Raw genomic sequence first — 22214 nt, forward strand, 5'->3', positions numbered from 1 at the left:
TTTCGTATATATACGATACTACCAGCTATTCTGGATTCCTTCTTTTGTCCATAAAAGAGAATTGTCCCCCTAATTCTATGCCTTGGCTTTTCTGAGGGGGCCAAAACCATGTTTACTGCCAAATTTATACTTTGTTAATAATATGATCGTGTTCAGAACTTCATGGCTCAATTTACCTCATAACTGCAATAAATATAACCAAAAAAAAGTTATATGATAATATAAATTTTATATTGTTGAAAATAAGGAAGCAAGAGGGGCATTTCACTCACTAATAATGGAGCTTTTAAGTTTCATTTTACAAACAGTGAAATATATAAAAGAAAATTTAGGGGAAATTAAAAATTAAGAAAAATTAAGAGGAAAAATTTAAAATTAAGCAATCCAGGAGGAAAAAAAATTAAAAATCAGTAATCCAGAAACTAAAATATCACCAATGGAGATACAATATACCAGTGAGATAAACAATAATAAACCTCAATTAGCAAGATGGAATGTTAAACAAAGGCTTTAAGATAAACCATGAATTAATAGTTTCATAGCATCATAGAATTAAAGAATTATGAAATACAAATGTTAGAACAAGCCTTTCTTCCAGAGAAATCTTACTTGTATTACTTGAACAAGTTTTTCCATCCATTTTCAATATTCTCAGGAAAATTCCACATCTTCCTTTGCTAACAATGTTTCAACCACTCATGCATGAAAAATGTTCTTTATTTCTAGCCTGAATTACTCGTGTCACAAAATGGAATAGCTGGTCACCACCTTCCTTATAATAAGATAAGGTTTCCACCTTCTCTTTATGAAGATTGGAGTCTCAAATGAAATATGATAGATAGTTTCACTATAGCATTCAGGTTGTATGCATCATTCAATCAACTCTAACTGATGTGCCTGAATGATTCTAATCTTGAAATTACCAGAATCTGCTGAAGGTCCCAAAAGCTTTGCAAAGTTGTCTGTGCAACTTTACTAAAGTGATTACTTGCAGGACTATGGGCTCTAAGGAATTCTATTGGCCCAATTAGAATTATATTCACTATTCTTCTTAAATGTAGATGTAAAATAGGTTCCCTGCCTCCATGAGAAAAGAATGCTATGTTTATTTCATCTGATCTTCAGGGATTACCAGGGAATTGTGGCTATTCCCTTTTAGACAATATAAGTTTTTTTTTGGTGAGAACTACCTTTAAGACATGTTATATCTTATGGAAGATCCTATAGACTCCTTACCCTTTGGTTAAAACTAATAAATTAAATAGTATTGTTTTTAATCCTATTTTTTTTTAACAAAGATAGAAGTAATCTTCAAAAAGACACAATCTGAGTACTTGTAAATGAAAGTAATGTTTTGCTAAGTAACAAACTAAATCTACTGTAATTTATAATGGTGGCAAAATGACAAAAATCAAACAAAAATGATTTTAAAATGCTTTGACATCCTAGATAAATAAAACATTTCAAACATCTAACCTTTTTTCCCTGAAACTTGAAAGCAAGAGGTTTTGATACAAATTTAATAATCTAATGGTTACCATTATACTTAAGATATTTGATATGCATCATTAAATATAAGGGACACAAGAATAACAATGATTCATATATAGCTATATGTGTGATACACACACAAATATATGATACTTTCCAAATATTTATGAATGCTAGTTGAGCTCCACAATACTTTTTTGATCATATTTAACATTTCACATATTTAAAAGTTGGGAAAACAAGTTTGAAAAATTAAAAGTTTCTTGAAATTCTGTAATAAATTTAGGATTAATTTTGAACAACAACTAAAACTAGAATTCAAGATTCTAAATACATGGGCTTTTGCTTATTTCACAAAATTTGAATTCTTGGAGCTATTTGGTAAGAAAAACTTTTTTCAAAGGATCAAGATTAAAAAAAAAACAAACCTGGGTTCCAGAACTGAATATGACACTGAATAGAACAGCTAAGTTTATCTCTCTGGGTCCCAGTTTTGTCATTTGTAAAATAAAGGAGTTGAACTAAAACTTAAGATGTCTTTCAACTATAAAATTCCCTGCATGAAGTAATATGAAAGTTAGCACAATAAAATGATGGAGAACTTACTTGGTGGAATACTTTCTAATTCCTCCAACTCCTTGTCTAGGTCAAATTTTTCATCGCAGTAAGCAGTCAACAATTTCAATAGCTCCAATGTTGTCTTCTTACCTCGGTCTGTGAACAAAAAGATCAGTTATGTTCTATATCAAGCTGGGGCTAAACTGGCTTAGCAAAAATTTTCTGTGCCTCCAACAAGGCCTTTCCCCAAATTCCCACTGCAGTTTGTCCAGAGAAAAACAACTTTGTTCTGTCTTTATTTAGGTAAGGCAAACATTTGGTAAAGTGATAACATAAATATTACATTTAATATTCTGGTCTAGCCTATGGATTTGTCAATGCTTAGTACATGTGACTGACTATATTTGCTCATGTTTCTCTCTAATCAGATCTTACAAACTGGACTGGATGGTATTGGAGAAGGAGGGGGAAATATATCCTGTTTTTTCTGTTTTCTGCATCTCATCCTTTTTCTCCTGCTTTAACATAAGCCTTTATATTGTCCCCCACTTCTAGTCTTCTGCATGTAAGAAACAGATATGCTATGTAACTTCAGCCAATCTCTGTCTGCCTCAGATTTCTCAATTGTAAAACAGGAATGATAGCATCTGTTTTCCCAGGGTTACTGCAAAGACAAAATAAAATAATAATTATAAAACATTTAGCAGAGTGCCTGGAATATATATATATTCTAGCTATAGACAAGGAAACCCCAAAACTCTGAAAAATCTTTAAAGGAGAAAATCTCCTCTGCCTCTGGGAGGAGACTCCACCCAAAACACAAACAGTTTCATGTTTGTTATCTGGCTCAATCCTGAAACCCATTGAATTCAATTCAAATTTTAACCCTGGCTGAAACCTAACCAAGAGCCAACTTGGGACTCACCTACTACTCCCCCATTAGCTTATAGCCAAAGGCCCCTATTATAAAAGAGCCAAGCTGGAGTTCTCTCTTTGCAGAGGTCCCTTATGTCTGGCATGTCAAAGGATTTCTGTCCACTAGAACCCTGGTTCTGGTGCCCTCCTCTCTTTACCTAACACCTTTTAACCTTACTTCCAAACCCCATAATAAACCTCTTTTATCAATCTAGGTTTTCAGGTCTGTAAATTCCTTTATAGGGGACTCTTGCGCCCCTACTAGACCTCATTTAACTCTGTATCCTTGCGCTGAATCCAAAGGGGTTACAGGGGAGCTCCATTTGACTCCCTGTACCCCAAACCTGCCACTAGACTTCAATTAAACCCCAATTTCATTTAGGTACCCCCAATTCTAAACCTCATCACTATGATTAAAAATGTCACCATCATCATCATTATCACTTGCCAAAACACAATATAAACGCAGAGCTATTGCTGCTATTGTAATAATCAGCAACAGATAAATCTACTAAAAACAAAAACATGGACTAAGGAGGTCCTTTGTCAGTGAGATTTTTTTTTCTTACTCAATTCCACTTGCATTTCAATCAGAGATGGTCTTCAGAGAAAGGTAGGTTTCAATCAATCAAACAAGATAGATAGATTAAATGCCTACTCTGTGCCATCACTGTGTAAATTTCTGGATTTACAAAAAGAAGCAATCCCTGACCTCAGGAGTTTATAATCTAATGGCAAAAATAATAGGAAAACAAGTATAGAGACTATAGAGATAAAAGATAAAGAGGGAAACCACTAAAATTAAGAGGTTTTGAGAAAGTTTTCTTATGAAAAAATAAGATTTTTGTCAACACCTCAAGGAAGTCAGAGTAACCAATAGTAGAGATCAGAAAAGAAAGCATTCCAATCATGGGGAATAGCCAGGGAAAATGCCCAGAGCTGAGAGAGGCAGTTTCACATTCTTGAAACATCCAGGAGGCCAGTGTCTCTATTTCAAAGCACACCTGGCAGGGAGTAAAGTGTACAAAGATTAGAAGGGGAGATGGAGGTGATGTGATGATATCTTGACTCCTTGGCAAACATATTTAATTATATTTTCCTCCTTTCTTGAGTTCCTGGCCCCTTTATAATATTGTTGATTGTGTCCTGGAAAGCCTCAACCTTAGATCATTCACACAATCCATTTCCTTCACTCCTATCTATGTCCTGCTGAGCAGAGATGGAGAACATCATGAAACCTTTTGAGTTACTTGAAAATTTATGTAAGAGAATCTCAACTGAGCTCTCACTGCAGCTGCTAGATGCCATCTCTTTTTTATTGTATCTTTTAAGATATACAACACAATGCTCTACCCATATTATGTCAGTGGATCATTGACATGGGTAATCTTTCCACACATACTGTTCACAACTGACAAACATTTTTACAGGTGGTCAGAATCTAGTCCATGTTCTCCCATAAACTCTTTACAGGAGATCCATTCATATTCTATGGATTTTCTATATCAAGAGTTCTTCTCTTGGGGTCTGTGTAACTGTTTTAATATTTTAATAAATATATTTCAATATGATTAATTTCCATTGTCATGCTCTATATTTTATTAAATGAATTAAAAACATAATTGTGAGAAGTGGCCCATGAGCTTCCACAGACAGCCAAAGGAGTCCATGAGACTAAGGCTAAGAACTCCAGAATTGGATCTTTTAATATCATGTACATGCTCACTATCTATTGTGAATCCTTCAGTCTTGCTAAATCTTTTGGATGACACAAAGTGGCACAGTGGATTGGGTACCAAAATTGGAGTCAAGACTAATTTAGTTTAAAATTTACTTTATATATTACATTTGGTCAAATCATTTACTGTATTACCTCAGCAGCCTTGTCAATAAAATGAGGATAATAGCATCTACTTCTCAGGGCTACTGTGAGGAACAAAAGAAGAAAGGAGAAAGGGATGGGAATAAGCATTTATTTAGAGAAGTTAGTTTGTACCAAGCACTGTATTCAATGCTTTTTTGTTGTTTTGTTTTGTTTTTTTTACTGACAAATATTATATCATTTGATCCTCACAACAACCCTGAAAAGTAGGTATACACATTTTACAGATGGTGAAACTGAGGCAAACAGAGGTTTCACAGGACCATACTAGGAAATATCTGAGGCCAAACTCAAATCTTTTTTTATTCCAGGCCCAGCATTTTATCCACCTTAACAATGCTTACCTCTAAATTAAATAATGTTTTTAAAGCACTTTACAAGTCTTAAAGCACTATACAAATACTAATTGTAATTGTTTATGACTCCTTATGCCCAGTTCAACTAAGGATATGTAACAGGTTTTTTTTTTTTTCTTTTTTGTTTGTTTATACATACATATATATTGTACCTATCATGCATCTCTATTATCTTTTCAAAATTTCAGAATTTTCATTTTTCATAGAATTGTGCTATTCTATACTAAGCAATCATAGAGTATACAATTACCCCTTCCCTAGGATTGTGGTAAGGCTCGAATAAGAGAATATTTGTAAAGCACTTTTCAAACAATAAAATGCTATATAAATGCTCACTTGATCATTATTTTTTGTGATGATGATGATGATGATGATGATGATCCCAGAGACTACTGATGATGAAAAAAAAATGGATCTTTGTTATGTCAGACTCTTGCTTGAACTATTTTGAGACTCCCTTTTTTTATAGGATAGAGAGACTTTTAATTTTTTAAATTTTTTAATTTTTTCCAAATTCTCTCCCCTTCTCCCCTCCATCCCACACCAAACAAGAAGACAAGAAAAATAAAATGTATTATAAAAAAGTATAGTCATGCAAAACAAATTATACATTAGCTACACCCTCTCTACCCTCTCCTGCCCCATCAAAAAAAGAAAAAGAAAAAAAATATGCTTCAGTTTATAGTCTCAGTCCATCAGGTCTTTGCCTAAAAATGAACAGTAAGGTTTATTCTTAATGTTTTAAAATTGTGGAGGGTAATTGTATTGATCAAGGTTATGAAGCCTTTCTAATATTAAGCCTTTCTCTTGACTGTCTTTAAATTTTTGTCACCATGTAAATTTTTCTTGTTCCTCTTATTTCCCTTTGCATCAGTTCCTAAGAGGTCTTCTCAAGTTTTTCTAAAATTATTTCATTCAACACTTTTAAACTATGCAACAACATTCCATCACATTTATATACTATACCTTGTTCAGCTATTTCCCAGTTAATGGGCATTCCATCAATTTCCAATTCTTTGCCACTATAAAAAGAACTGCTATAATATTTTTTGTATATATGGGTCTTTTTCTTTCTTTGATCTCCTTGAAATATAGACTCACTGGCAATATTATTGGGTTAAAAGGTATGTGCAGTTTTATAACTTCTTGGCAACAGTGCCAAAATTCTTTCCAGAATGGTTAGATTAGTTCTCAGCTCTACCAAGAGAGTTTTAGTGTATTTATTTTTTCTTATATACCCTCCAGTATTTCTCATTTTCCTTTTTTTTTTTTTTTTTGTCATTTTAACAAATCAAAACCATTTATACAGTTTCACAGCTGTTTAAATCGTAAGTAATCAAGGTTACTCCCATGCAAGTAAACCAGACCCTGCTGAATGGGTTCACAAACATAGCAAATTTTTACTGAATAACCTTTCCCTGTGTTGTTGAACAAATTTATTTTTGTTAAAGTTTGTATAGTTTACAAGCATGTTATTTCATTCCAATCCCAAACCTGAATTACCACACAAGTCCAAGGCAGACATTGTTCAAAATACAATGACATACCTATGTTTACAAAACAATTTTTATGTAATCATTTAAGCACTCTGTATTGCTACCACAAAATTCTTCATATATATCTAACATAAATATTATTTTTAATAACAATTTAACCTTACTTCTTGAAAGAATTCGTATTTGTCTAAGTGCCTCCTCAATGTCCTCATTTTGTTGAATTAGGGTTAAGGCTTGTAAAAGCATCTGGCCTTTAAAAACATAAAACAAAAACAGTATTTTAGAAAATGTTAATTATAAAAATCTATATTTTAAAATAATTAAATAATTTATGAAGTTAAAATTTCAATGTCACATTCTTGAGATGGATTTAAAAGCTTAAGAATTAATCAGAATTCTATAAATTTTTTTCTTAGACAATATTATTCTAGATTTCCCCCACCTAGAAGTTAAAAATGAGGAACTCACTAAACCAGTTCAAAACGTAACCTTTTTATTATAAATTCAGGTCTCTTAAGTGCAACATAGTGAAAATATAGATCAAATAAAATTACAAAGTGCTTTGCAAATTTTAGATTATTATAAAATATTATCACTATTTTATTATCACTATTGTTATTATTACTATTGTTATTGTTATTTTATTTTTATTCTTAGAAAGAAGAATGGATTTGGAGTCCTATTACTTAGAGCTAAATTTAGGCTCTGTATAGTATTCTGGAAAGGCCAATAGATTTGTAATCAAGATTCACACATTCAAATACCAACTCTTACCACTGGTCACTTAGTGCTGCATTTGTGACTTCAGGCAATCCTCTAGATCTCAAGATCTTCTATAAGATGAAGCAGTTGAACTGGTGAGATCTAAATCCTCCTCCAGTTCTACTGCTATGATCTTAGGATCCTAAAAGTAATGTTCAAGTTTAAAAGTAAATATTTAAAAGTTAATTGATAAATGGTCAAAAGGTATGAACAGACAATTTTCAGATGAAGAAATTGAAACTATTTCTAGTCATATGAAAAGGTGTTCCAAATCATTATTGATCTGAGAAATGACAATTAAGACAACTCTGAGATATCACTACACATCTGTTAAATTGGCTAAAATGAAAGGAAAAAAATGACAAATGTTGGAGGGGATGTGGGAAAACTAGAACACTGATACATTGTTGGCAGAACTATGAATGGATCCAACATTCTGGAAAGAAATTTGGAACTATACTCAAAAAGCTATCAAACTGTGCATATTCTTTGATCCATCAGTGTTTCTACTAGGATTATATCCCAAAGAGATCTTGAAAGAGGGAAAGGGACCCACATGTGTAAAAATGTTTGTGGCAGCCCTTTTTGTAGTGGCTAGAAACTGGAAACTGAGTGGATGCCCATCAATTGGAGAATGGCTGAATAAGTTATGGTATATGAATGTTATGGAATATTATTGTTCTATAAGAAATGACTAACAGGATGGTTTCAGAGAGGCCTGGAGAGACTTACATTAATTTATGCTAAGTGGAATGAGCAGAACCAGGATGTCATTGTACACAACAAGAGGACTGTACAATGATCAATTCTGATGGACATGGCTTTCTTCAATATTGAGATGATTCAAACCAGTTCCACTTGTTCAGTAATGAAGAGAGCCAAGAATGGGAACAGAGTGTGGAATGAAACAGCATTCTCACGCTCTCTGTTGTTATTTGCTTGCATTGTGTTTGTCTCAGTTTTTCTTTTTCTTCCTTCAAGATAACTATATAAATATGTGTGTATATATATATATATTGGATCCAACATGTATTTCAACATATGTATTGGACTACCTGCCAGCTAGGGGAGGGAGTGGGGGGAAGGATGGAAAAATTTTCAACAAAAGGTTATGCAAAGGTCAATGTTGAAAAAAATTACCCGTGCATAATATGCTTTGCAAATAAAAGGCTTCAATTTAAAAAAGAAAGAAAAGGAAAAAAAGTAAATTGACATAGTACTGGAAGCTAGGATATGTGGTGAATGTGGAATCAGACTTGGAATTTGGAACACTTGAATATGAATTCAAAAATAAAAACCTTAGGCTTTTACTAACAGGCTAGGTGACCCTGACCACATCAATCTCTTTCATCATTAGTTTCTTCATTCATAAAATGGGAATAATAATAGCACTATATCACAGAGTTGTGTCAAATAAGATAATATATGTTAAGCTCTTTGAAAACCTTTAAGTTCTATATAAATATTAACTATCATTATCATTACATTTGGACAATATTTCACTTCATTTTATATATTAATAAAACTGTTGTGTAGAAGATCCTGAGCTATTCTTTGTTCTTTTTATGGAACATCTGAATCATTGTTTATATTCCTTAGAAGCAACCAGAAAGAGGATTGGCCATGGTATATGGAGGGAAAGAAGGAAACAAAAAACATGTATTGTCAACTATGCTAAATACTTTACAAATATTGTCTCACTTGTTCTTCACAACAAGCATGGGAGGTAGGTGCTATTATTATCTTCATTATAATTGAGGAAGCTGAGGCAAACAAAGGTTACATTACTTGCTCAGTGACAAATAGATAGTATCTAATGCCAGCTTTGAATACAGTTCTTGGTCAAGTACACTCTACCATCCAGCTGCTAAGTTTTTGTATTTTGTGAATTACTTCCTAACATCAACAATCAAACTTGACACTTAAACAGTCACTTTGATTGTATTTAAAATAATATTTAATAATTAACAAAAGTAATTGCAAAATACATTTTTGCAAAGGTTTTATCAAATTAGGAGTATAACTGTGCCTTCATTCAGGAAAAAAAAATCCTAACTAGATTTTACATATTGGTCATTTTAAGTACTTTCCAAATTAACTCTTTAAAATGGAAATGCTTTCTAATTTGCTAAAGATATAGATCTTTTACCAGTCCCTATAGATACATTAACTATATTCCCATATTTCATATCCATTTAAAAATCAAAAAGTTGATGGTAATAAATTTCTTCAGAGAAGATTCTTCAATCCACACAGGTTATTGTGAAGAAAGCAAAATTTAACTTTATTTAAAAAATTATAAAATGTGCATTTTGTTTCCATAATCTTTCCAGCAATTTCCTAAGATGGAAGAGTTTACATGAAATAACTTTACTAATGTTCCATACTATTAGAAAATCAACCTAAAATTAATTCATTCCTTAATGTTTGAAGATAAATTAGCATATATTTCCCATTGGTAAGATAATTATGTGAAAAATCTGCCCATTGTCAATTTCTGTGGTTATTAAATTTCTGTACTAGAAAATTAAGACACAAAAAAGAATAGTGTCTTAAGCATTATCCTATACCCTATTTCAATGTAAAACTTCAGATATAAATAATAGTGTGCCTTTTAAGTCCTAAATAATGGTAATTAATAATGCATGAAACAGAAAAATTAGAAATTATGTTAAAATAACTTTCTTCTCTCCTGAAGGAGAAGACAGAATAGCTCAGTCAATAAGCATTAATTCAACATTATGTACAAGGCACAGTGATAAATGAACAAATGAAAAAGATACACAGTCTTTCCCTTGAAGAAGTTACTATGTGCTTAGCACATAGTACAAAAGGTCCAAGTGCTAAAGAGTTTTAAAACAGAGAGTTTTATCTTTAGCCTATAGAGTCATACATTTACTATGTGGGAGAAGGGAAGAAGGATAATCTGGTCAGATTTGAACTTGAGGAAGTTGATTTTGGCAACTGTTTTGTAGGACAGATTTAATGAAGGTAATCCAATTAAAAGGCATCCTGTTAATATATAAGTGTAAGGCAGAATGTCCAGTTTCTACATAACTATTTTGGCAAAAACCTAACATTTACATAGACTAAAAAAATTTGATTTGATTTGATTAAAAATCTGATTTGATTAAATCAGAAGCTACAATAAGGATCATATCTACTTCAAAACGGTATCAAAAATTAGCAAGAATTCCATGGCTAATATGAAAGGGAAGCTTCTAGCAGAATACGTATAACAAGTCCAAAGGCAACAAAGGCAGAATTGGAGAGGGACCAGAAAGAAATAGCATCCCTGCATTCAAACCAAAGCATTCTAAGCCCAAGGGCCTTGACTTCCTTCAAATTCTGACCTGAGATGTCAGGATGGGCCTGGGTGACCCTAGGGCTCTGAATCCCAAGTATCCAAGAGGATCTAACCATAGGAGACAGAGGTCAGCACAATTATCCAGGAGATATTGGCTGCAAGCAAGCAGGGTTAATCATTCCATCCAAAAGTACAAAGCTCCAATTCAGGAACAAAACGTGGTCAGATGAGTAAATAAAAGGAAGCACAATCACTATCAAAAATCTTTGCAAATATAGAGATTCCTGAAAAGGAGAGAATAACACCTTAATTCCAAGTTACAACTCAAATGAGAAAAAAAATGGCTTTCCATAAAGGAACTACATGCATATTTACAAGAAATGAACAGATAAAAGATTAAAATTACATCTATATAGGAAAGAATTAGAAAAGAGATGCCTTATAAGAAAAAGTGGTCAACTTTGCCCAAGAAATTACTTCCTTAAAAACTAAAAATATACTAAGCAGAAATCAACAACTTTATAAGAGAGAACAAGAAATAGCAGAACAAAATCAAAAGAAGAAAAAAAAAAAAGAAGAAAATGCAAAATATCTAACATCAAAAACTGACCTGGAAAAAATACTAAGGAAAGAGAAATGAAAATCATTCAGCAACCTGAAAATGAGAAAACACAAGTATTTTTAAAGTACCTACTACATGCTAGGCACTGTGCTAAGTGCCTTACAAACATTATTGTTTTTAATCCTCACAAAACACTGCACACTAGGGTTATTATTAATCCCATTTTACAAATGAGGAAACTGAAAGAAACAAAAATTAAATGACTTAATCAATGTTACAGAGCTAATAAGTGTCTGAGGCCAAATTTAAAGTCAGGTGTTCCTAACTCCAGACCTAGTATCTAGTACACTACCTAGCTGACTCCATGCTTAAAAACAAAACAATACAAACAAACAAAAATCAAGCCTTGGGTGTTGTTTTGTAAGGAATCATATATGAAAACTTTCAAGATCTACTAAAACCAGGGGGCAAAGTGAAGTTTGAAAGTATATATCAATTATCTCCTAAAAGAAATTTCAAAAGGAAAAATGCCAAATTAACTTACCCAAAATTCAGAGCTTCCATATTTAAAACATAAACACACACACACACACACACACACACACACACACCACATCCATTAAACGTCTAAAAAGAAATATGAGAGTCAAAGAACTCAATATCACAAAACTTGGCAACTTCTGATGAAATTAAGAAATGAAATAGGATTATGTCTCAAAAGGAAAAATTAAAAAGAGTGTACAGCCAAAAATAACTCACTCTGCAAGGCAATTTCTTTAATGGGATAGATGAATTTTAGTTGTTTGAGATGAAAAGATCAAAGCCAAGTACAAAAACACATCAATTGGAAAATAACTAAATAAGTCATAGTATATGTAATACGTAATGAAAGATGAATATACTGAAAGAAATAACAAATATGATGTATACAAAGAAGCATGAAAATAGCTACATGGACTACATGATATAGAATAAAGTAAATAAAGTCAATAAAACAATTGATACGGTGACAATAACAAAATAGTAAATGGAAAGACACACACACACAAAAACCAAAAAATGAATGGTACGTAATAATAATAAGAAGAAATATCGCTAAAGGAAGGAATATGAGAAGACTTACCCACTCTTGTGCAGAGATGGGAAGTCTGTTAAGTGTAAGAATTTTCAGATGCTTTCAATATCTTGATCAATTATGCTGATTTTTCATCTTTACTTTTTAAAAATAGTATTTATTATATGGTATGGCTTTCTGAGAGGGAAAGGGGGACAGAGAGTAGGAGAAGTGATATACAAAAAAAGAAAAAATATATATTTTCAAGAATAAAATAAAACAAAACATGACATGGGAATCAAAAAAAAAAATCCTAGATTTTGGTCAAATGGAAAGAGATATAGTTTTATCCCCAAAGTATTGGTATAATGTTAAACTGTTAAAAAGTAAAAGATATAAAAACTAAGACTTTTCATATTCCCTGTATAGTGCTAAGATTTTTAACAGGTAGAGAGGAAGAAACTGTTACTTCAGAATTAAATGAGGAAAACAGGAAAACTGGAAATAGATTGATTTCATTCTGAGAGAGAAGAAAATGTTAAAAAAAAAAAAAGGAATATATTAAATTTCTTAAAAGTATGGAAAGGAGCAAAGAGACTGAAACTTGCTGTATGTTTTGACTGGGGGTTCATAAGAATAAGGGGACAGGTGAATGAGAATCTAATAAACTAGAATCTAGAATGTAAGAAGGTTCCTTAGATTGCCCCTATACAATTAAGGAAGAAAAGACCAACCTGAGTATATGGATGTAATGGAATATTGTTAATTAAGAAATGGAAGGAAGAAAAGCAGGAAGGAAGGAAGGAAGGAAGGAAGGAAGAAAAGCAGGAAGGAAGGAAGGAAGGAAGGAAGGAAGGAAGGGAGGGAGAGAGGAAAGGAAGAAGGGAAGAAAGGAGGGGGAAAGGGAGGAAGGGAGGGAGGAAGGGAGAGACAGAGGAAGGGAGGAAGGAAAACATTAGGAAAAAGCAAGATAATCATTGCCTTAAAGAAGCTCACATTTTAATAGGGAGAGGAAGAGTAGTGAACAAGGAAGGGAGTTTTGAGTTTTGATCTGGAGAATCATGGAGACAGTGGATTAAGCCAAAAGTCAATCAATAATCTTTCCAAAATTGATAATATCATTAATATAATTATTGCGTCCAAAGTACAATTTGAAAATGGAGAGAGTGAAAGAGAAGTAAGAGTAAGACAGAAGCGCAGACAGCAAGATGGCCTACCTAGACAGCTGGCCAGAATGTTAAACATAATCTTTATTTAGTCTGGAGCCAACTAGATACAGTGGGCTGGGGGGCCCATAGTATATTAACTTCCCCACACTAGGGGCATGAATTCCATAAGTCTGATGTGTAGACTGCTAGTTTAGAAATGGAAGGGTACTTTTCTTTTTCCACAGTTTGCTTAACTGCTATTCCCTCTAATGATGGTAATAAGAAATTGGTGTGAATAGAAAGATAATAAATTTGATTTGGAACATGGGCAATTTTACTTCTCTTTCTGGCCTGATCCCTGGGGGATGGAGTAGGCTTAGATAAATAATATGGCTAAATAGAGTCCATGCTGTGGGCTAAACCCTCATTGTCCCAAGAATGAGAAGGAGGGGAAAAAAAAAAAACAGATAATTTTTAAGCCAAAGAACTTTGAGCTCACAATGCCAAATGAACCAAATGTTTAGGGAAAGAAAAGGATTCTAGGAAAAGTCAACATCTAAGAGGAAGCTAGCAATGGGCAAAATTTTGTGGTCAGGAGCAAGACTCCAATTCCAAGAGAAAGAACTTGGCAGTAAGTTGAACCAAGAACATGAATCTTATTTGTTCTAGTCATGGACATACTAATATTTATTAGGTAGCCTTATTTGTCTGGAGTCTCAATTGGAGAACTGCTCCAGCTATCACTGCTCTTATCGGACCTGGTAGGCTCAATAACAGCCCTATCAAGAAAGAGTATTCTTTCTTCTTGTACCTGCCCTACCTTCATTAACTCTGGAATTTACAGAGCATTAAAGACAGAGAAGTCCTGGAGAGGTGATCAAAAAAGCCTCTGGTTTGGAGATAAAGAATAGGAGTAAAGGTGATACGTATTAAAAACCATAAAAATGAAAATACTTACCAAAGGGGAGATATAGAGAAATAGAGGATAAGAGGACTGTTCATAAAAATAAGGATAAAATTCAGTTCAAATGTATCTAAGGAGAATAAGAAGCAAGCAAAATATTATATATGCTTTGTCTACATCAGCCTATATTCAAAATTAGTAGGGCAATCATTCATGAAAATTTAACATATACATTTTCTTTTACGATTATCATTATTTCTTGTTAACTATGACTCCTCTCCACTACATTAGCAAGAATAATCAAGAGTTGGCTCCATATAAAATTTTATTGGATTTAGATTTGTCTTGTAAGAAAAAAAATAGAGGTTTTTGTTTAACTTCCATTTGAATAATGAAATGTGATTTTTAAAGTGAATGAATGAATCTTGGATAATTCTTTTTTTCAAGTAATATAATTATATTCCTTCAGATTAGATTAATCCCAGGCAATCATTCCAATTCATCTCTTTTCTTTATGAATTGACTTAGAAATAAAATTATATTTGGTTTGATAGTATTGCCTATGACCTTTCAAATATACCCTTAGATTGATGGAGCAGAATCTCAATACAAGCATTGAAAGTCTTTCATCATACACTGGACTATTACTAGATATCTAATATATTGTGACATGAAGACATTACTAAAGACCTGCATAGAATATTAGACATCCTGAAAAAGTATACCTCTTACACATACTGTTCCTCAGCTACCCCATCATATTCACATCTGGTAAATTTCCGCTTTAAAAACTGTCACCTTCTCAAGCCACAAGGGCTCATCTACATCATATTCTCAATAAAAAAAAAAAAAAAGGTACAATATCTACAAAAGCACACAATTTTACATTCTAGTTAAATCTATTAGTTACCAGTGGTATCCCTAATCCTTTCAATTCTCAGATAATTCCACATGCTAAAACAATTCACTAGGGCAGTGGAAGCTAGGTGTGTGTCTTGGTGTGTGCTAGGTTTTTTGTCTTGGCCTAGTACAATTTATAGAAATCATAAAATCTAAAGTGATCCAAGTGGTTTATTAATATGTATGCGTTATTAATATAGTATTTAATTGTTAATTATATTATTAATCATTATTATGTTGTATATTATATTGATTTCATATTATTAATGTGTATCTGTTTACATTTATATATATATTTTTATTAATGTATTGATGTATTGACTGAATTGATATAATACTGAAAGAATTGAATTTCATCAATGTAACTCCTTTGTTATATATAAAAACAAAGAAATTGTAGCTAAATATAAGATAGCTCACAGATTCTCCTTAGAGAGGCAAAACTGGCAAAGTTAAATTCATGTTCAGGCTCAAGTCAACAGATAATACCATTTCTTGGGAGACTTGGTTACCTTTATAAGCCTAACAAAATAGTACAATCACATGAAGTTTTTGTGCTCCAAATCTGACACATAACTTTTGAGTCATAGTGGAGAAATTCCAAGAAAAATATGAGAAAATTCTTGAAAGCAAATAGAACTGTTACCTGGTGGTTAAACTTCAGCCTCAGACACTTAGCAGTTGTGTGAAATCTGTTTAGCCTCTCTAAATGTCAGTGACTTTGTTTGTAAAGTGTGGGGATTGGATCCATGGCTCCTAAGGCCCCAACCAGCTTTACATCTATGATCCCATGAGCCAATGATCATATACTTTGACATTCAGTTTCTGAAGCATCAAAGGTAAAAGGAGGGAGGGAAGGAGGGAGAGAGGAGGAAAAAACATTCATTAAACATTACTTTGTTTTATTTTTTATTGTATAGAGATACCAAATTATAAGTGATTGGGGAAATATAAAGATGAATAATGTAATCTCTACCCACAAATTGCTTATAGTCCAGTAAGATAAAACATTAGTATAAGCTAAATCAGATTCAGACCAGTATGATGTTTTGAATTCAGAACAGAAATTAAATGAGACCACCATAGACTATTTAAGAGTTAACAAAAGGAAGTTTCATTTGGCTGTCTCTGTGAAAGGATAGGCAGCAAAGACATTCCATTGATTTAATTTTGTAAATCTTCCCTGAAATCTGTATTTATTCTGCTGGTTTGCCAACCAAAAGTCTGAGGGAAACCTAACTCCTGCTTCCTTGTGGGCAAACTTTTGTACTTAAGCTACCAGGAAACTTAATGGCCTAACTCTGAGTGTTTCAGAGTCTAGTCTCAAAGTTAAGTCTCAAAGACTAGTTTAACCAAAAAAAAAAAAAAAAAAAAAAAAGGAGGGAGCAACTAGATGGCACAGTAGGTAAGAGTGTTATGGGCCTAGAATCAGGAAGACCATTTTTCCTGATTTCAAACCTAGCCTGAGACATTTATTAGCTGTTAAATAACCCTGTTTGCCTCAGTTTCTCATCTATAAAATGAGTTGAAGAAAAAAATGTCAAATCATAAATATCTTTGACAAGAAAAATACAAATAGAATCATTAAAGAGTTGAACTGTACTGAAAAACAACTGAACACAAGGAAAAATTAATTTTGCCTACATGACCAATGTTCCTACCACAGATGTGTAGAAATAATAATAATAATACAGTATAGAATACAATTTTTTTTTAAATTTCAGAGGTCAATGAGATTAATTCTGATTGGGGGACAAATAAAATATTTCATGGAAAAAACATTTAAATTAAGTTTTGAAGACAATGATAAGCAGAATTAGAGGGAGGAATTCATGGAAGTGGTTTATATGCAAAAGGAACAGCATGAATGAGAGGGATTGAGGCAAAAGAATGTGGAACCTATTGGAGGAATACCAAAATAGCCCAGCTTATATTGAAAAAGTTTCCCAGAACTGGAAAATGAAGGAATAATAAACAACAGAAGAATGGCTGAACAAGCTGTGGTGTATAAATGTAATGGAATAGTATTGCACTATAAGAAATGATGAGCAGGCAGATTTCAGAAAAACCTGGAAAGACTTACATGAAGTTATGCTAAGTGAAGTGAGCAGAATCAGGAGAAGACTATACAATAACAGCAACATTATGTGATGATCAACTAAGATAGACTTAACTCTCCTTTTTTTTTTTTTTATTTACAAGATATATACATGGGTAATTTTTCAGCATTGACATCTGTAAAACCTTTTGTTCCAATTTTTCCCCTCCTCCCCACCCCCTCCCCCATATGGCAGGTTGATCAATACATGCTAAATATGCTAAAGTATATGTTAAATACAATATATGTACACATGTCCATATTACATATTACAGTTACAAAAAGAATCAGACTTTGAAATAGTGTGCAATTAACCTGTGAAGAAAATCAAAAATGCAGTCAGACAAAAATAGAGGGATTAGGAATTCTATGTAGTGGTTCATACTCATTTCCCAGAGTTCTTTCACTGTGTGTAGCTGGTTCAATTCATTACTGGTCTACTGGAACTGATTTGGTTCATCTTATTGTTGAAGAGGATCCCGTCCATCAGAATTGATCATCATATAATATTGTTGTTGAAGTATATAATGATCATTTCATTCAGCATCAGTTCATGTAAGTCTCTCCAGGCCTTTCTGAAATCAGCCTGCTGGTCATTTCTTACAGACCAAAAATATTCCATAATATCCAAATACCACAATTTATTCAGCTATTCTCCAATTGATGGGCATCCACTCAGTTTGCAGTTTCTGGCCACTACAAAGAGGGCTGCCACAAACATTCTTGCACGTACAGGTCCTTTTCCCTTCTTTAAGATGTCTTTGGGATATAAGCCCAGTAGTAATGCTGCTAGATCAAAGGGTATGCACAGTTTGATAACTTTTTGACCATAGTTCCAAATGCTCTTCAGAATAGTTGGATCCATTCACAGATCCACCCACAATGTATCAGTGTTCCAGTTTTCCCACATCCCCTCCCACATTCCTCATTATCTTTTCCTGTCATCTTTGCCAATTTGACAGGTGTGTATTGTTATCTCAGAGTTGTCTTAAATTGCATTTCTCTGATTAATAATGACTTGGAGCATCTTTTCATATGGCTAGAAATAGTTTTAATTTCTTCATCTGAGAATTGTCTTAGACTTAGCTCTTCTTAGCAATATATAGTAATCCAAGACAATTCCAAAAGTCTTGGGATGGAAAATGCCATCCACATCAAGAGAAAGAACTGTGGAGTCTGAATGCTCATGAGAACATATTATTTTCATTTTTTTATTATTATTTTTTCTTTTTTGTGATTTTTCCCTTTTGTTCTGATTTTTCTTTCACAACATGACTAATATGGAAACATGTTTAACATGATTGTATATGTCTGGCCTATATCAGATTACTTGAAGTCTTGGGAAAGGGGAAGATGAGAGGAAGTGAGAAAAATTTGGAACTCAAAACCTTATAAAAATGAATCTTGAAAACTATCTTAACATTTATTTGGAAAAAAATAAAATACTATTAAGTGCAAGGGGGAAAAAAAGAAAAGAGGACAGGGGAAGACTTTGCCATAAATGGCAATTTCTTCCTTGAGTTGAGGTTGAACATACCAAATAAAACTCTTAACCATCTCTGAGGCGTAGTTTTTTTTTTTTTTTTCTCCCCCCAGAAAAGATAATTGCTATGCATGTTAGATAATTCTGTTTTCAATCTCTGGTCCACAGAGAGTTAAGAAAAATGCATTACCAACTTTTATTCTAAAATAGGAAGCAAAACATAGATTACTTATTGATTTGAATTACTATATCTTTGTTCTTACCTTATCCTTGAACATCTACATGAAATGTCAATCACATTGAACTGTACATAGCTATTTGGCAATAAAACTAATGGCTGCTGCAATCTATTCTATTACATAGGTCTTTGAGTTTCATTTCATTTTGAATAACAAGTTTTACTCTGTAGTTTAAAAAAATCACAAATTCTAAGTGATTATTAGATTTAATTTTTCCAGTATCAACACAATAAAAATTTAAATAATTGATTTTTATTTTTCTATTATCTGTTACTTTAGATTCTCTTTCCCCTGGTTTAGTAGCCTGCTTTTGGAAGGTTTTCTTCTACTTCTCAATCTTCTAAAAGAAATTATACTGTAAAAATTATTACTTTTTCAATGTTTCCTTTCAATTCAATTCAAAAAGAATTTACTAAATCCCTACTCCCATCAAGGACCTGTACTACAGGCACTGAAGCAAAAACAAAATAACCCTTTCTTCCAAGAACATTACAAATTGGTGGAAAGAAAGGGGGAACTGAGTCACAGAGGGGAAAACATGTATCCAAATAAATATATACAAAATATCTTCCAAGTAAATGCAAATAATTTCAGATGGGAAGAGCCCTAACAACTGTAGGAAAATCTCAAGAAAGATTTTTATGAAGAAGATGACATTTGAGTTGAGCCTTGAAGGGAGCTAAGAATGAAAGTGGAGGTGAAAATGGAGGTAAAAAGAAAAGACATGATTTTAAGGGTTTTTTCTCTTTTTTTCCTTTTTGATCTAATTTTTCTTTTGCTGTATGAAAATATGTACAGAACAATTGCACATGTTTAAAATATATTAGATTACTTCCCATCTAGGAGAGGAGGTGGGAGGAAGGGAAGGAGAAAAAAAATTAGAACACAAAGTTTTGCAAGGGTGAATGTTGAAAACTATCTATGCATGTGTTTTGAAAATAAAAAGTTTTATTTAAAAAAAAGAAGAAAAAAAAAAGAAAAGGCATGGGGATAGGGAGAGTGAAAAGCCATGCAAAGGCAAAAGATGAAACTTTGCATATGAGAATATCAATTAAGAATATGGCTGGAATGTAGATTGTATGAAGAGGGATAATATAAAATTGGCCTAGAAAGTCAAGTCAGAATCAAATCTCAAAGGACTGCAGCAGACCATACCATTACAGTCACAAAACTGAATGAAAAAAGTACAGATATTACCATATTTACTATGTGTTAACAACAGAATAATGCCTAAATTGATAGAGCAGAAATCTAATTTACAAGACTCTTCTCCAAAAACGGATCTCCATGCATTTGTTCAATTGAAAAAATTCTTAATTTAAATGTAATAGAGGTAACATTGTTCAATGAGCTTCTTGTGACTATCAAAGGAGCTGTAAAACAGATATGGTATCACGCTGGGCAAAAATCTCTTAACTGGACTACTAATGGCTAAATTAATGTTTGTAGAAAATCTAAACACTACAATTCTACGTTCTTTGTGTCTGCTTTTCTGCTATTGCCTTCATCACTACAGAAACTGTACTCATGAATGACTAATCATCATTTTAAAAATTTGTCTTTCTTTCATGTGTTGCCATAGCAAATTAATTCATCAATTTCAAGTCAGTCTTCTGATCATGAGTCTCCCAGTTATGCCATGGTCAATTTTGAAGCCTCTCCAGAATAGTGAAAATTGCTAGAGATGGAGATAAACTAGAGACAGGACTTTAAGAACCTAAGGAAATATCTATGTCTGAATGAGGACTCAGACCATAAAGAATATTTATTATTTCCAATGTTAATCAGCTCATAAAGCATAATCCAATAACATTTTACTTCTACAATTCTAGGAATTTACTGACATGGATATCCTTTTCTTTTTTATTATAGTAAGTTTATTCATTTTTAATACATTGCTTTATAATGCTCCAACCACTGAACCACTGAGAAGAATCAAGTCTTTCATAAATGATCATTGCACATTCTTGCTGTTAATTGTGTACAATGTATTTCTGATCCTGCTTATTTTGCTCAGCATCATTAGTTCATGTAAACCTTACCAGACCTTCCTTAAATCAGCTTCTTTGTCATTTTTATATTACAATTATATTCCATTATCTTCATATACCATAACTTGTTCAGCCATTCCCCAACTAATGGGCATGTACTCATTTTACAATTCTTTGATATAACAAAAAGAACTGCTACAAACATTTTTACACATGTGGGTCCTTTTCCCTCCTTTATGATTTCCTTGGGATACAGACCCAGTAATGGCACTGTTGGGTCAAAGGGAATGCACAGTTTGATAGTCTTTCGGGCATAGTTCCAAATTGCTCTCCAGAATGGTTGGATCGTTTCGCAACTCCACCAACAATACATTAATATCCCAGTTTTCCCACATCCCCTCCAACATTTATCATCTTTTTCTGTCATCTTAGCCAATCTGAGAGATGTGAGATGGTATCTCAGAGTTGTTTTAATTTGCATTTCTCTAATCAATAGTTACTTAGAGCATTTTTCTATACAAGTATAAGTGGCCTTAATTTTATCATCTGAAAATTGTCTGTTCATATCTTTTGACAATTTATCAATTAGGGAATGACTTGTATTCTTATAAATTTGACACAGTTCTTTATATAGTTTAGAAATGATACCTTTATCAGAAATACTGTCTATAAAGATTTTCCCTAGTGTTATATTTCCCTTTTAATTTTTTGATTGTGCAAAAGCTTCTTAATTTAATGTAATCCAAATTACTGACCATAACCCCTAGTTTTTTTAGTAGATAATCTTCCCATATGACAATGACCAAAAAAAAAAAAAAAAAAAAGACAAATAGACAATTTACTTTGGAGTAAATTCTTAAAGAAAAAGACTACTTTTGTTTTAGTGGCATTAGCACTTACACAGAGCTTTATACATAATTTAATTTTTCATAAAAGTTTTTGTAATTATTTGAATCGAATTGAAATTCAATTCTAATGTGGAATCTTCCTAAACTTAGCAAGATTAGACCTAACGTGACAAACAGTTGGTAATTAGGCTCACCCTAAAAACTTTTTTTTCTATCTCAG

At 32.6% G+C, this 22214-nt stretch overlaps 1 protein-coding gene across 1 annotated transcript in view; it reads right to left on the reverse strand.

Moving 5' to 3' along the window:
* Window positions 1-22214, reverse strand: part of CCDC178 (coiled-coil domain containing 178) — a 630290-nt gene that overhangs the window by 547527 nt on the left and 60549 nt on the right. The window contains exons 3-4 of the mRNA XM_074277537.1: window positions 6863-6949; window positions 2098-2205 (exon numbers count right to left, since the gene is read on the reverse strand). Coding sequence (XP_074133638.1) covers window positions 2098-2205; window positions 6863-6949 — 195 coding nt within the window. The remainder of the gene's footprint in view (window positions 1-2097; window positions 2206-6862; window positions 6950-22214) is intronic.

This window comes from Sminthopsis crassicaudata, chromosome 1 (assembly GCF_048593235.1).
Source record: "Sminthopsis crassicaudata isolate SCR6 chromosome 1, ASM4859323v1, whole genome shotgun sequence".
NCBI classification, from domain to species: Eukaryota; Metazoa; Chordata; class Mammalia; order Dasyuromorphia; family Dasyuridae; genus Sminthopsis; species Sminthopsis crassicaudata.